Below are 15,597 nucleotides of genomic sequence, written 5' to 3' on the forward strand. Positions count from 1 at the left end.
GGCATTTCCGGCGTCAGGCCTTGTCGATCACGTTGAGAAGAAATGTAAGTTTCGTCAATGGTTGTTTTTGCTTTCAGGATTTCATTGTTATGAAGGTCTGTTTATTGCTTGTAGGATTTCATTATTTTGTAGGTATGTTTTGTAGAAATACAACCGTAGCCTATTTGTATTGTTTAAGAGCAGATTGGTTACAAATGTGAAAACTGTTCTTTGGTTTTCGCGTGGTAAGGCATTGTTACACGGGTGTGAAATTATGATGGGTCCAATTTCCGCAGCTACATGATTGAAAATCAATCTTTACCTTTTTACGTTTGTTCCATGTTTCAGGGTATGCATATGTTACGCCTAGTCTCTGACAAAAACGCCGAAAACAGAGAATAGGCCTAGCCATTAATCGAGTATTAAGCAATATTAATAATTATAAATTCATTTTAATTTTAATAATTTTTAAATTTATTGGCAACTAATACAGATTTGGGACAGTTGTGAAGTTGGGACTAGGTTTTTTTTTTTATTCATTGAGCCCCTTCTGAGATGCTCATTCAATGTTCTTCAATAAATTGACGTCACTTTACCACAAGCTATAGTCTGAGATTGCTCTTACATTAGATTTGGCAAAAATTTTGTTCGGCCAAGGATGACACCAAATCAACGTCCGAGCAACGTCCATTTTAAAAGTTGATGCAGTAGCTGTGGCAGGCTGTCACAGCGCTGAGAAAAAAATAAATCAGGAGCACAACATCAGTCGGTTATTTCCTAGTCTGTATGGGCCTTGGTGATGCTCAGAGCGAATGGCGTTATTGTGAGCCTCGCCATATTTAACAAGGGCAGGTAACTGCTTGGGTTTTTTTAATAGAGCGCGCTCTGACATTGGCTTGGGGCGATTGTGGCCGGACAAAGTTTTGTACAAGCAAGTGCTAGCGACCTCAACTTTCAGATTGCCAAATGTGGCATTCTTGAAGGTAGTCTGTGATAGTACACTCTCCTAAGAAGGCATGGAGACAGGGGATACACTTAAAGGCCTGTTCACCAACTGATCTCTGCAAAGTAAACTACTTAGCTGCATGAAAGGATACAGAGATTGTGGCCATCATCATATAACTGACATATTTTTGACTACATCTTAAAACACCAATCAGATTAATAAATAAATACTCTTCCAATAAAAAAGGATATGTTGGCTTTCATGTTGTATTGTAATGTTTTCTCCATGTCTCTGTTTATATAGGGCGAGAAGTCGCAGTGCCAGTAAAGAGCGAAAGAAGACCCCAGGTTCTGAGAGGGGTAGAGAAAGAAAGCGTAAGACATCTAAGAGCAGCTCAGGCAGCTCAAGGTGAGATACTGGAGTATTACAGACAATTTAAGACAAGATGCGAAAGTATTACAGACAATTTAAGACAAGATGCTAGAGTACCACTGACAATTTAAGACAAGATAATAGAGTAGTATAGACAACTTAAGACAAGATGCTAGAGTAGTACAGACAATTTAAGACAAGATACTAGAGTAGTACACAGGGCCTACTCCAGCCATAATCAGACACTGTCGTTCCCTCAAAGTGCCCTTTGCATCAAAAAAAAAAAAAATAAAAAAAGAAATACACTGAATTCATTATAAGACTCGGATTATCTATTTAGTCGCTAGGCTTCAGCTAGCCATTCGCCACATAAGTTTTGGCGAATATAATTTCAGTGTGGCGAAAGCAATTGGCATCCCTTGTCCAAAGTGGTGAAAGCAATGGATGCCTTTCAACTTCAGTTGTTTAGGTTTAAAGTTCGCAAATTTACTCAAATTTAATGTTGGATCCAGAATCAAGAAGGAATATTTGACTTCAGTGTGAAAGAGCAGTTATGAAAACAACAAAGTTTTTAAAGGGCATTTAAAATCGGAGTTGTATGTCTGCAGGCTGGTGACGAAAATTGGACCTGCGGTAATTCAGTTAGTATTCAGATTATGCGGGCCGGCAATTACTTTCAATTTACTTTCAGAAAAAAAAACAAAAATTCCAACCGTTGGACCTGACTTAAAAAAAACAGGGTTTGTTACCAGAAACAAACAATTTTTTAGTGATGGCCTTGGGTAGCTATGACACAATGCGATGATCAGATGCGCATGTCATCCGGGATGGCGGGGTTCTCCGCTTATCAGTAAATACAAGTTATCCTTAGACTGAATTTTCGGGCTAGGTACATGTTGTAGTGTGCACCTGAGGTGGAGGTCAACCGTAGGAACCGAGGACCTTAAAATTGTGTGAGAAGCGAAATATTCAACCATGAGGTGCACTTCCACCCTCTGCCCTTCTGATGCCAGATTAGGCCCTGAGACAAGATACGAGAGTAGCACTGACAATTTAAGACAAGATACTGGAGTAGGACAGACAATTTAGAGAAGATTCTAAATAGTACTGACAAGTACTGACTAGTATCACACACAATTTAAGACTAGATACTAGAATAGCGCAGACAATTTAAGACAAGATACTAGAGTAGTGCTGACAATTTAAGACAAAATACTAGAGTAGCACAAACAATTTAAGACAAGATACTAGAGTAGCACAGACAATTTAAGACAAGATACTATGTATAAGCAGTTGAAAGTTCAAGGAGAAATACATGTATTAAGAGTAGCATGTGTAGTTTGGAATGTGATGTTATAGCTTAGCATATGCGGTTAATAAGATGTTGAGTCATTGATTTGTTTTATTAGCTTTCCAGGTAATAATTTGTACTGTCTGATTTCTTTCTCGTCACTGATATTGACCTTTATTATACGAGTTTATGTGGTAAATTGCCTATTGTTGATGTTCATTTATTGATGGTTGGTGGTGTTTGTGGTTTAGTCGTTCGCGTTCCTCCAGTGGCAGTTCCAGCAGCTCTGGGAGTTCAAGTGGTTCCAGCAGCAGCAGTTCATCTCGCTCTGGCAGTTCCAGCTCCAGTCGATCATCCAGCAGTAGTCGCAGTCGAAGTGGAGCACGCCGCAAGGCCAGGTATGCAGTTCAAATCTGTATACACTAATGTTCTAGTCACCGGCTGTTTGTGGTAGTGTTTCAGGTACATGTTATATTTTGTACAGGTGTAAAAGATTACCTTTGTGAATGGAAACAGTTGTTTCTGTGCCTAGCAGATACAGGATTCAACCCATTGATTCACAGCTGGATTTTAAGCAGAATGTTTTCTTTTCTACATAATTTATCAAATAAAAGTTTAAATAAAGGCTTTGCAAAGGTTTTTTATGGCTGGTTTGTATTCTCTTAACATTCCATCGCGTCTCTACTTTTCCTTGCAGCTCCCCTCGTAGGAAGAAGCGGACACCCTCTCCCAAACCTACCAAAGTCCACATTGGTCGCTTGACAAGAAATGTCAACAAAGATCACATAGCTGAGATTTTCTCTGTATATGGTACAGTCAAGCACATCACCATGCCTCCTAACAGAAACCATCCAAACTTCTCCCGTGGGGACGCCTACATTGAATACGAGACCCACGAGGAAACAGAGAAAGCCATTAAACACATGGATGGAGGTGTGTGATTATAAAGACAGTAATAAACACTGAATTTTGTGTCAAACTGTAAATTTTTGGATTCTTTGATGCACCTATTCACTGAATTCCACAGATTTTGAGCCTTACTTATGAAGACCGTATTGAATGTTGTCATTTGCAAATTTTGGGTAATTTGTAGGCCAGATTGACGGACAGGAAGTAACCGCGGCTGCCGTCTTAGCTCCACGCCCTAACCGACCTCCCCCTCGCAGATCTCCCCCACGGCGCCCGCCCCCTCGGTGGAGGCCATCACCACCACGCTATAACAGAGACCGCAGAAGGTAAGAAACCTCTTTTAGTCTGGTGTATGAGTAATCTGAAGGCAGTAAAAGGCTTCAAATGCAAAAATTGTTTTTGAATGGCAATACATGTATTATTGTTTTTGAAAGGCTAAAACTACATGTATTTTGATACTTCCAGTTAGATACGACAAGCTACTGCAGATTTTGCTGGAATATGACATGGTCTGAAGCATTGTTGACTAACACAAACATACATATAACTCCAAACAGATGAACTGTGGTTCAGATGTTTTATGTTTATCGAGAAGTAATTCAAGCATTCTTTGATAACTGATCTCGGTCATCCAAGGTACCCCTTAGACACTGAGTTACTGAAGATTTACGAAGTTTTACAACTGATTGACAAAGTTGTGTGAAAGTGGCCTGTCCTTTTCTGCTACTGTGATCTTCCTCCTCCTCCTCCTCTTGCCCATCGCCCTTCTACCCCACTCCGTCTGACACAATTGCCCTGCCCCAGTGTCTTACACCCCATTCCCCGGACCCAATGCGCTGTGTTATGACCCTTCTCCATCATTGTTGTGTTTCTACGTGACAGGTCACCTCCTCCGCGTAGGCGCTCAACTCCACAACGACGCAGAACAAGATCAAGGTCACCAGCTAAGCGAAGGCGATACAGTCGCTCTAGCTCAAGTTCGTCGCGGTAATCGACCAGTATTGTCCCGAAGTAGCGCAAAATCGATTTTGTGATCGTCTTCATGCTCTCTGAACCCTCTCATACGTCTGTTCTAAATGGTGGGAAAATTCCTGATGACATTTTTTTTTATTGTAAATGGATCATTTTTAAAGCAACAATATAAACATGAAATAAATCATGTCTTATGTCCAATAAAGCTACTCATAGTCCAAAGTACAGTGGGTTTTCTTTTATTTATAATTTGGATGTCTGAGAGTGGACAAAATTGTTCAGCATGAAATGTAATGGTAGAAGGATTTGCATCCAAACTCCAGCTCTCTTCCATCTGGTGCCACAACAAAATTGCCACCAGTTATTGCATGTGAAAACAGTGGAATGCTGCCAGGTTGCAGTATTAATAATATAGGTGGATTAGAATTTATCTAATTCCTAAGCCAGCCCATGCTATGCAGTAAATTACAGTTACAGTCTGAAGCCGTCCTTTGTCGCAGAATTCACAAAGCAACCGTGGTGACAGAAGGCAGCCAAAACTGGGTGATCATCTAGCTTGAACACCGAAACCAAAGGTGGTAACTGACTTACACAGTGATTTCATTGTTTGGTAAGAGTCATTCGTTTCATGAAATCGCCGTTTCAACGACTAAAATTGGACAAATTTTTTCTAAATATTAAGATTTTCCTTAATACATACGGGACGCATATGTATAGGTTTGTAAAACTATATATCTCACTAATATATTAGCCACACTGATGTTGTCTTATATGGACCTCTCAAAGATGTTTTATTCATGCCATGACAAATTACATAGTTTTACCACTGTATTATCGTTTTTGTTAGCTTAAACCCAATAAGTAAGGTTAAATATACCCAATAAGTAAGTTTAAAGTGTAAATATACCCAATAAGTATTAAACTTAGGTTTAAGAATGCTGGAAATCCTGGAAGAATGCTGCAAATTTCTATATTTATATTGCCCTCATATATATTTTGTCAGCAGAGCTTGATCTATTGAGAGGCTCAAGGAAAATGTTATTTGTGAGGAAGGTAATTTCTCTGAACAAATACCACAGACAAAATATACCCAGTAATGTTCTGCGTACCCTTCTAAGTTTATTATTTTACGCAGATAAATAAAACAACTCATTTAGCAGCTTTACCAGGTATTTTCTGATTGTTGCCATTAACAAATTTGCTTGAAAAAGTTAATCTTGTAGCTTGTAAAATTTAATCTGCTATAAATCTTTATCTTCTTTATCTTTAATTATTCTTTAATATTTTAAATAGGACAAAGAGTGTTATGCCTGACGCACTGTTGTTGTTTTCGTTGACAAGTGTCAGTACCGGAAAGATGGTACGATCGTGCGATGATAGCCTTATCTGACTTCCATGGAAGGGTGTAAGGGTGTGAGCTTTCTAGTGTATATACCAGCAGTACAGTAGCTAGCAAGAACTACCCAATAGCTCAGATGGCAGAGAGCTGGACTGCGGACATACAGATCCGATTTCAAACCCCGATGAATAAAGAAGCCTGTTTTCAAATAAAAGGTGTGAAATTAGTAAGTCACTTGAACACCTGTTGTTCGCCAACAAACCGGCGGGTACGTAAGATGAATGACTCGCCGCAAACAATGGAGCTAGTGTGTAAGTGGAGGAGCGAGTCGCCTATTGTGTACATTTCACGTTGTGATTAGTGTAAGGAACTCCCCAAGGAGTTTTTCAGTCAGCCCCTCATGAGTAATCTGCTTTATAGCCATGAAATATGCTTATGAATAGTACGCGTAAACTTATATCAAATCTGAGGTAAAAATAAAAGTGTTCATCATGGAAGTAGAATATTCTATTCTACCACCATGTGTCCAATAACTGACTTGTGAGCTAAATACGATCTTTGAATGCAAACTGACAGAATCTATGAAGCTCACGACTGGTTGGGCTTTTTCGTAAGTGATATGCACACGGTGTCTGTATGTCCATGGTGTCTGTATGTCCATGGTGTCTGTATGTCCATGGTGTCTGTATGTCCATGGTGTCTGTATGTCCATGGTGTCTGTATGTCCATGGTGTCTGTATGTCCATGGTGTCTGTATGTCCATGGTGTCTGTATGTCCATGGTGTCTGTATGTCCATGGTGTCTGGGAGTCCATGGTGTCTGGGTGTCCCAGTGAAACCTGATAGTTGTTCAAGTGATGCAGAATAGGTATTCTGGTCAGGTGTTCAGGGTGTTAAAACTGACTGCTGCATTCAGTGGGATTTGAAATCAGGGCCTCTCTGTTCAGCTCTCACCTTGAGCTATTGCGAAGTTCTCGCAGTGATTTCATAAAACAAATGACTCTTAACCAAACAATGAAACTACTGTGCAAATAAGTACCAGGTAAGTCAGAATAGTGAATCTTGCCCTTGTGATGCACACCTAGCCTATGGTATACCTATAGCTTCAGTTGGCATACTCTATAAGCTGGAGTGTTTTAATTAATGTGGTTAGTGTTTACGCCGTACTCAAGAATATTTCACTTATATCACGGCGGCCAGAATTATGGTGGGAGGAAGCCGAGCAGAGCCCACGGTAACTGGAATGAAGTGTTTTTTTTTTAATCAGTAAAACTTTCTTGAGTGCAGCATTAAACCCTAAGTTAATTTGAACCCAGATGACTAAGTACAAGTTAAAGAATTGATAATGAGATTAATTTCAAATGAGCTCAGTGTATACCTGAGTGATAAAAGGCATCTGAACGTAGCTGGTTGGCTACTTTGAAAGTGATGACAGTGGCATTACGTTGGTACACATCACGTTACAGATACCTCTTTATCAGCAAAACTTGTGGTTCCAACACTGCATGGGTTACAATGCAGACAAGACTTGTTTAAAGCCATACTCTCTATTTTTTCCATAATTATATGATGCTGGTCACTTTCATCGTCATGGTGGGGGAAACTGGAGTGCCGCAGGAAAACGCATCTTTGGCAAGTTACCGACTTGGAGTGAGTGCTTGGGGTTTAACGTCGTACTTAACAATTTTTCAGTCATATGACAACGAAGAAACACTCAGCACGCATGCAATGTACCGGCTTTCCACCGCTCTTTTATCTAGTGCTGCTTCAACTGAGACTTTTAAGCGAAGGCAAGTAAGCGCCCCGCCCGAGCCATTATACTGATGCGGGTCAGCCAGTCGTCACACTATCCCCTTAATGGTGAACACCAAACAAGGAAGTTACAACTTCCTATTTTCTAGTCTTAGGTGTGACTCATCATCTACCACTCCCGAAGCGGACGCTCCACTAACTGTGCTATCGGGACCTCTCATTACTTACTTGGAAGTGCGGAAGACTTCAGACAGGTTGTCATATTAGTGAAGAGAAGTGGTGCTCAACAAAAGTGCAACGCCTCCTTGAGCAATGAACCATTTATTGTCAATAAAACTTTACCTTGTAGTTTAAGAGTAGCTCATTCTACTTACTGAGCCAACCTGCGGATGGTCGTTGGTTTCCACCCACTATAATGCTGGCCGCCGTCGTATAAGTGAAATATTCTTGACTACAGTGTAAAACACCAATCAAATAAATATTCACTGAGCCACTGAAGTGTGTCTATTAGCCTCTCCAGAATGCCATGCCAAACACACCCTTCCCAGTCAAAGTACGACCACATTTCAAGGTCTTTGAGATAAATAAAAGAGTGGTTTGCTTGTGCTCAAGGCCGCTTTCAACGGTATTTCAGCAAAGTCACGTCATGCGGTGGAAATTGCTTTCCAGAAATCCATGCTGTGCACAACACTACACCTAGTCACAATACACAGATATCAGGTTAACAGTGCCTGGCTCATCTGATTATTTATTTCATTTGTGTTTTACACCGTACTCAAGAATATTTCACTTATATGACCATATAAGGGCCATGTTTTTATGGTCAGCTCTGTGGTGGACTACCCAGGGCCATTTTTGTTTTGGACAGCACCTGAAATTCAAGGTTTTTTCCAGTTATACTGATGAGGACAATGTCCAGATGTTAAGAGGCAAGCTCATACTAAATGACAAGGAATATGTATTCACATCAGATAATCAAGTGTGCAATGACAAACACAACACGATGTAGTTGTAATTCCCCAGTTTATTTGTTGTCAATAGACGAGGACTATGGTATATGAGACTGACAAACATATGTTCTCACTCCCTTTCATTTCACAAACAGGCCTGCTGAGTTCTGTGGCTGGAATTAAAAACATACCAGATCTAAGATCAGTTTAAAAAGTTTTAAGATGTTTGTACTTGACAAGACGTTCCACAGGATGAGCAAATCTGGTTCCCTGTGTGTTACACATTTAGAGACGCCTTAGAACACCTCCCATAGAGAACTCATGGCAAGTAAGAGTAAAAAGTGTTAAGACAGCACAAACACACCCCCTCATAGGTCATCTGGGACAGACAGTTATAGAATAAATAGAAAAATCTGTACAAATTATACATTAAAACAGTCCAAGGTTCCCATGAGAGGGTGATTTGTACCCTGTCAGTCTAACCATTGGGGTTTCGACCAACTCGCACTCAACAGAGCTAAGCTACATTACACATAAAAATAACGTCTAAAACATCTGACCAGCCAATCAAAAGAAAGTTAAGAGAGGGTGAGATTTCGAGAACAATTACAGCATGCCGCGAGAAGATAATGTTCAGAGATGTAACACTTTTCATGAAGCCTTCTTTTCAAAGCTTGAGCACACAAGTTACCTTTTCACACTGTATACCCATCTTCACATCAAAAGCTGTAATTCACATCCGTTCAGTACATGCCATCATAGCACAAGCTCTTCACCAATAGCTTACAGGCATCACCAGATAATGCATGTGTGTGGGGGTGGTCAATAGATATAGCCAATCACTGTGAAGTTCATGGTGTCCTTATCTAGGTCATCAGGCTCTATTACCACTAACTTGGAAATGACAAAAGCATTGGTTACACAGCTGGCGACAGAAGAAACCAGGCTTCTTGTCACCAGTTCATTAGACCAGAATGTTGTTTCTACTCACACATGTACCTAGATAGTATTCCTGATCAGCTGTTGGAATCCAGGAAAGCCATTGTATAGAGACAACATATGGCCTACAAATTGTCTGCTGTGAAGGATTCACTGATATTTCTGATAAGTCATCCATGGAAGAGAAAGATGTGCTTGTGCTGTCATGGGGCAGATGTGGTGTACCCATCTTGATGTCGTGAGAACATATGCCAGCTACTCTTAAATCGAAAATACAATTATGCTTCAATCACTCAGCCATGCAATGGTGCTTCATTCACACGACCATACACCTGCACTTCATTCACATGGGCCATACACCTGCACTTCATTCACATGGGCCATACAACTGTGGCTCACTCATATGGTCATACACCTGTGCCTCATTCACATGGCCATACAACTGTGCCTCATTCATGTGGCCATACAACTGTGCCTCGTTCACATGGCCATACAACTGTGACTCGTTCACATGGCCATACAACTGTGACTCATTCACATGGGCATACAACTGTACCTAATTCATTCAGTGATACAAGTGTGCCTCATTCACATGGCCATACAACTGTGTCTCATTCACATGGCCATCAACTGTGCTTCATTCACATGGCCATACAACTCTGCTTCACTCACATGGTCATACACCTGTACCTCATTCACATGGCCATAGAACTGTGCCTCATTCACATGGCCAAACAGCTGTGCCTCGTTCACATGGCCATACAACTGTGACTCACTCACATGGCCATACAACTGTGCCTCATTCACATGGTCATACAACTGTGCCGCATTCACATGGCCATACAACTGTGCCTCGTTTACATGGCCATACAACTGACTCACTCACATGGCCATACAACTGTGCCTCATTCACATGGTCATACAACTGTGCCTCATTCACATGGCCATACAACTGTGCTTCATTCACATGGCCATACAACACTGCTTCACTCAGATGGCCATACACTGTGCCTAATTCATTCAGTGATACAAATGTGCCTCATTCACATGGCCATACAACTGTGCATCGTTCACATGGCCATAGAACTGTGACTCTCTCACATGGCCATACAACTGTGACTCACTCACATGGCCATACAACTGTGCCTCATTCACATGGCCATACAACTGTGCCTTGTTCACATGGCCATACAACTGTGCTTCACTCACATGGCCATAGAACTGTGCCTCATTCACATGGCCATACAACTGTGCTTCATTCACATGGCCATACAACTGTGGCTCACTCACATGGCCATACAACTGTGCCTAATTCATTCTGTGACACAACTGTGCTTCACTCACATGGCCATACAACTGTGCTTCATTCACATGGCCATACAACTGTGCTTCATTCACATGGCCATACAATTGCGCCTAATTCATTCAGTGACACAACTGTGCCTCATTCACATGGCCATACAAGTCTATCATTTACAAATAAAACTGTGCCCAACTCCCTCGATCACTCAGCAACACAAATATTCCTCATTCATACAATTAATCCTTACTCTGTCACAAACATGTGCCTGCCTCACTCACTCTGCCATACCATGTACCTTTGCCACTCCTCACAAAAATGTGTATGATCATGTGTCAGGTGACATCTCTGACAGTCCAATGTAAATGCTACACATGAAAATGATGCCAGGGCTCAGTCCTGTACTCTCAACCTCATCAGAGCCCAGCCGTTTTTTTTTTTTGTTTTTTTTTTTTGCACCTTTTTCTTTTTTCTATGACATACATATATGATGTACAAATGCAGTACACAAGAAGAAAATAGATTGTTTCATAATCTCTTAAGGACTTTCTTTTTCTCCTTTTTCTTCTTGTCTAGCAGCTTTTTGTCGCCCGCATGCTTTTTCGCCATGGGTCCATCATTGCCCTTATCTGATACATCCTCCCCATATGCTGCCCTGAAAATGAAAAGAAACTGTTAGGCCTATGTGGTAACAACAACATATGCAGACTGTTTAGGCCAATTCAATTAGTTTTTTCTTTCACTCTCATCCTGACTGGTCTAAGATTATGTCTACTGTGTTTATATTTCAACGCATTACAATCATTCACAACAAGTACTGCTGATAATGATTGTACAAATTGAACTTTCAGTTGAACATGGACAGGAATAGCTGCCAGATACCACCTCTTCCCCTATTTGAGAGCATGGGTTAAATCTAAAAACTCACGCAGGGCGATTTGTTTCAATATTAACCTGTTATCAAAGAAATCAGCATGTACTCCAACCTACTCCAACTCTTCAAAGGTCCTGAAATAGGCCAACCCAACCAATGTATTTTTCTTTCCCAAAATTACAAGGAGGGGAATCAATCACAATGAACGTTCAATGCTCTTTCATGCCTCAAAAGGTGTAGGAACTATGATCCTTTCTGCAAAATGTGTTTGGGGCATTGCAATTCCCTGTCTCGGAATCTGAGTCCCTTTTCAAACATTTAATGTTTTTTTCCCCCCACTGCAATTGCCTCTCATTATATAATGCAGGAGGCTGTCGACCTGCAAGCACAAAGTTCACTCTGACCCCACGATTCCGCGTACCAGAGCAGGACATCTTTACAGCATACAGCCACCTGTTGGTTACGTTCACAGGGCAAAGTAAGCTATGTACACACAGTCCCTGTCTCTCTTACTGCTCCTTACTTGGGAGGTTTTGCATGTATTTCTGTGTATATCTTTGCTCTCATGGAATAATCTTCATACTGCTCCAGCAGCAGTTTGCCAGCTTCCTCATTCAAGGCTGACTCTGGGTTTGGAACTATCAGTAAACATTTGATTGTCTGAAAAATAGACATGCAAAGGGTTAGTGTATATAAGATTGCAACAGTGATAGCAGAAAATTAGGAGAGCAAATGTCATAACTGCAGAGCTCAAAAACTGTACTATGCCATAACACATGAACTTGACACACACTTCTTCGGCCAGCAGAGTTGTGACAGCCACAAACTGAATGTGGAGCCCCAATACATTAGCATACATAACCCATCTGCCTCTTGGCAACTGATTTGGCCAGCATAATGAAGTTCACAACATATGTACACAAACAGATATTCACACATTTATACTTACAAGTAAAATGTGTTTGATTCCAAGCTCTGCCTTCCAATCTTTTTTAAGAGTATTAACACATATTTCTCCATTACTGGCAACATTGGGATGAAAAATTTTAGTGAGGAAGAAGCCTTTGGGGGGTTCTGAGGGAAAACGTTTGCCGAGTACTAGCTTCATTCTGAACAAACCACCTGCATATGGCGTTCCCGCTGAAACAAGAGAAGCAAAACCATTGGTAGCTGCCAGATGAAACCCCCTTCAACAACGGGAAGGATTGTCTTTGTTCAATGTGTTATTAAAGGATCACAAAAACAACACACTTGTAAATCAGAAAAAAAACCAAGAGAAATTCACACTTTATCACAGAGTATGAATATCCAAAGATGAATGCGAAATAATTACGTTTTCAGAAGGCTTGATTCAACATATTCAGTCAACCAGTAACAAATTGTATTCTTATGGACCTGGAAGCTAACAGAGGAAGGGCAAAAGACAAAAACCGGGTGAGAACACATCCTTTTCTGATGCAACTCATCACTGCTTTCCTTCTTGTGCTAACTTGCTGCTTTATGATTTAAGGCACACAGAAAGTGTTACATATCACAGAGAACACTTAAATAACTTACATGGTCCATCAATTGTAGCTTGTATGTCAGTGATGTCCTCTTCATTTGGAAAAACCTTTATTCCTTCCGGAGGGTCTGCTGCTAAATCTGAAAGTTCTTTTGCAACCTGACGTATCACTTGTGGCGATACATTCTCCACATTTGAACACTGTGAGAAAAAAAATAGAAAGGTGTCATTTTAGCAATACCAAACTGCAACACACTTTAGAATGGCTGCTTGTCCGTCTCACTGCTTTTAGCCACTGAAACACCGTTCAAATGAGACATGGAATGTGCACTGTACACTAGTTATTAGTTAACAGGGTTACTGCATAAGAACTCTACCAGTCTGACAAAGTTGGTCAAGTGGGCACTTATACAAAGTAATGAAATTTTCCCCACATGACTGCTCACATCTTTCCTTCAATCATCTAAAACTTGTTGTCACCTAATCCTTCATTATTACATCTTACTGTCAAAAATAGACATTTTGTAAATCAATCAGTTGAAATCAAACATTTTGCTTGTCAATATTCACATTTATCTTCAGTGGAAATTGAGCCAATCCTGTGTGTCACATAGGAAAATTTCAGAATTTTGGTTGGGTTCGTATGGTCAGATAGTGAATGTGCCCATAAAACTACTTGCAAAGCTTTAAGGTCATCCTGATCCAGGAAGCAAATACTTATTTAATCGGGGTTTAACTCTGGGCTGAAGAATATATCAGTTAGGCCCACACTTCAACAATGGCAAGATGTATGGGCAGAGGATATAAGAGTACCCACTCCCCCAGAGAAAATGACCAAACTTTGGCAAGTAACCAACAAACTTTCCCAGATGTGATCAGATACATAGATTTCCACTCGTATTCCCCACTGCGGAAAACAAATGTAAATAGATGGAAAACAGCTAAATGAGTTTGCCTACAGGTTGCACATAATTAGTCTTAGAAAAACAAGAGTAAGTTACAATGGGTATCTAAAACTGTGCATAATCTGCAATATCTTTCTGCAACTTTCTACGTTTTACCTTCATTTTTAAGACTGAGGACGCCAACACCAGGTTATCACAGAAGGGGACAGCAAATGACTTGCCATAAACTTCATGTAAGACTGCTTAAGCAGCTCTGTAGGCGATGTTGACCGAATATAATATTTATTTATTTATATTATATTTGTATAATTAGTATTGAAGATTTTATTATATTAATTTGTAAACTGTTCCACATCGATTTGATGTAAAACTACCGTTAGACTACCCTGACGCAAACATTATTTCTATTCTATTACCTTGGTAGCAGCAAAATGTTTTCGTAATTATAAAAAAAACGCCATTGCGGTATAGATTAACAGCAAAAAACGACTAGGATAGAATAATAAAAAGAATACGTCTGTTCTCGAAAACAATTCCGACTATAAAATATAGCACTATAAAATAAAACATCTGCAGGGTTGCTTTCATATTTCAGCTAAGACGCTGTTATCAGGGTAGGCTTCAGTGAGAAGGCACGGTGTCAAACAGCGACCACACTGACAGTGAGCCGGGGCGGTCGCTCGTTGCTGGAAGCGTAAGTTCGGGCAGATCAAAAGTTTTCCCAAACTCTATCTGACGAGCTAAAGGAGCTGTAAACCTCTGGCATCAGCAACAAAAGTGGGCAGCTCAACTGTTTAAACGTAATTAAAGTTTGAATTACGTACGAAAACAAAAATACTTGAAACACACAAAATTAGGTTAACAATAGTTTGATACTGCATTTTATCTGTTTACTTGTGTAAATGCTTTGCGGTCATGTTGTATTCTGTATCAAATTCATAAACACTGGGTAACGAATGTTGAAATAATGGAAACACTTCAGTTCACATTTTCAATTCAATATTAATTTCTCACATTTGTTGATAAATAACAAAACAATTACATCATAGATATGTGTTTATACTTATTATAAGTAATCAAATAAATATAGTATAATTTATAAATAATATAAACAACCATTGGAGTTGAAAAGGGCGATCTGCAGCCAGTCCGCTATCCAGAGGATGTGAAGTCGATGTGAACTCTGCTGTTATTTATTGTTGCATTGTAGAACAGCCTCCAAAACTTTGAGTGAAAACTTGGTTTTTGCCATTTGGATGGCATTGCTACTGTTACGAGTAACATTACAGTCGACAGCGTTGGGCATTTGCACTGGGAGTGCCATAACTGACATAGGAGTATTTTCACTCAACACATTTTCACTTTCAGCATTTTCTGATAACACACTTGAAGCATGCAGGATAATGCTGATTTCAAGCCATTTTGAAACAGACAGTTTGGTTACATAACTCCATACACTGGATTCATTGTGGTGGCCTGTCAGAGACTTAACGTCCACCACAGAAACCCTGGCATCAGCAAGAACTGTGGCTGTCGTAGCCCAGACGCAGTGATTCGTGTACTGGC

General features: G+C 40.2%; 2 protein-coding genes across 3 annotated transcripts in view; one reads left to right on the forward strand and one right to left on the reverse strand.

Annotated features, from left to right (window-relative positions):
- LOC135482136 (RNA-binding protein with serine-rich domain 1-A-like) lies at positions 1-4,688 on the forward strand. The gene is made up of 6 exons (XM_064761986.1): positions 1-44; positions 1,229-1,333; positions 2,840-2,986; positions 3,286-3,521; positions 3,682-3,823; positions 4,380-4,688. Coding segments are annotated over exons 1-6 (741 nt in total). The 5' UTR covers positions 1-42; the 3' UTR covers positions 4,489-4,688.
- Positions 4,689-8,568: 3,880 nt separating this feature from the next.
- The window catches only part of LOC135461385 (ubiquitin-conjugating enzyme E2 S-like), an 8,170-nt gene continuing 1,141 nt past the window's right edge, over positions 8,569-15,597 (reverse strand). The window contains exons 2-6 of one of the 2 annotated variants that reach the window (XR_010443356.1): positions 13,180-13,327; positions 12,572-12,762; positions 12,146-12,282; positions 9,864-11,403; positions 8,569-9,808 (exon numbers count right to left, since the gene is read on the reverse strand). Coding sequence is in view for 1 of the 2 variants with exons in the window: in XM_064738451.1 (XP_064594521.1) it covers positions 11,277-11,403; positions 12,146-12,282; positions 12,572-12,762; positions 13,180-13,327 (603 nt within the window). In the remaining variant the exon portion in view is untranslated. Of the gene's footprint in view, positions 11,404-12,145; positions 12,283-12,571; positions 12,763-13,179; positions 13,328-15,597 lie in introns of both variants that reach the window. The other variant, XM_064738451.1, reaches the window with a different exon arrangement.

Source organism: Liolophura sinensis, chromosome 1 (genome assembly GCF_032854445.1).
Source record: "Liolophura sinensis isolate JHLJ2023 chromosome 1, CUHK_Ljap_v2, whole genome shotgun sequence".
In the NCBI taxonomy this organism is placed as follows: Eukaryota; Metazoa; Mollusca; class Polyplacophora; order Chitonida; family Chitonidae; genus Liolophura; species Liolophura sinensis.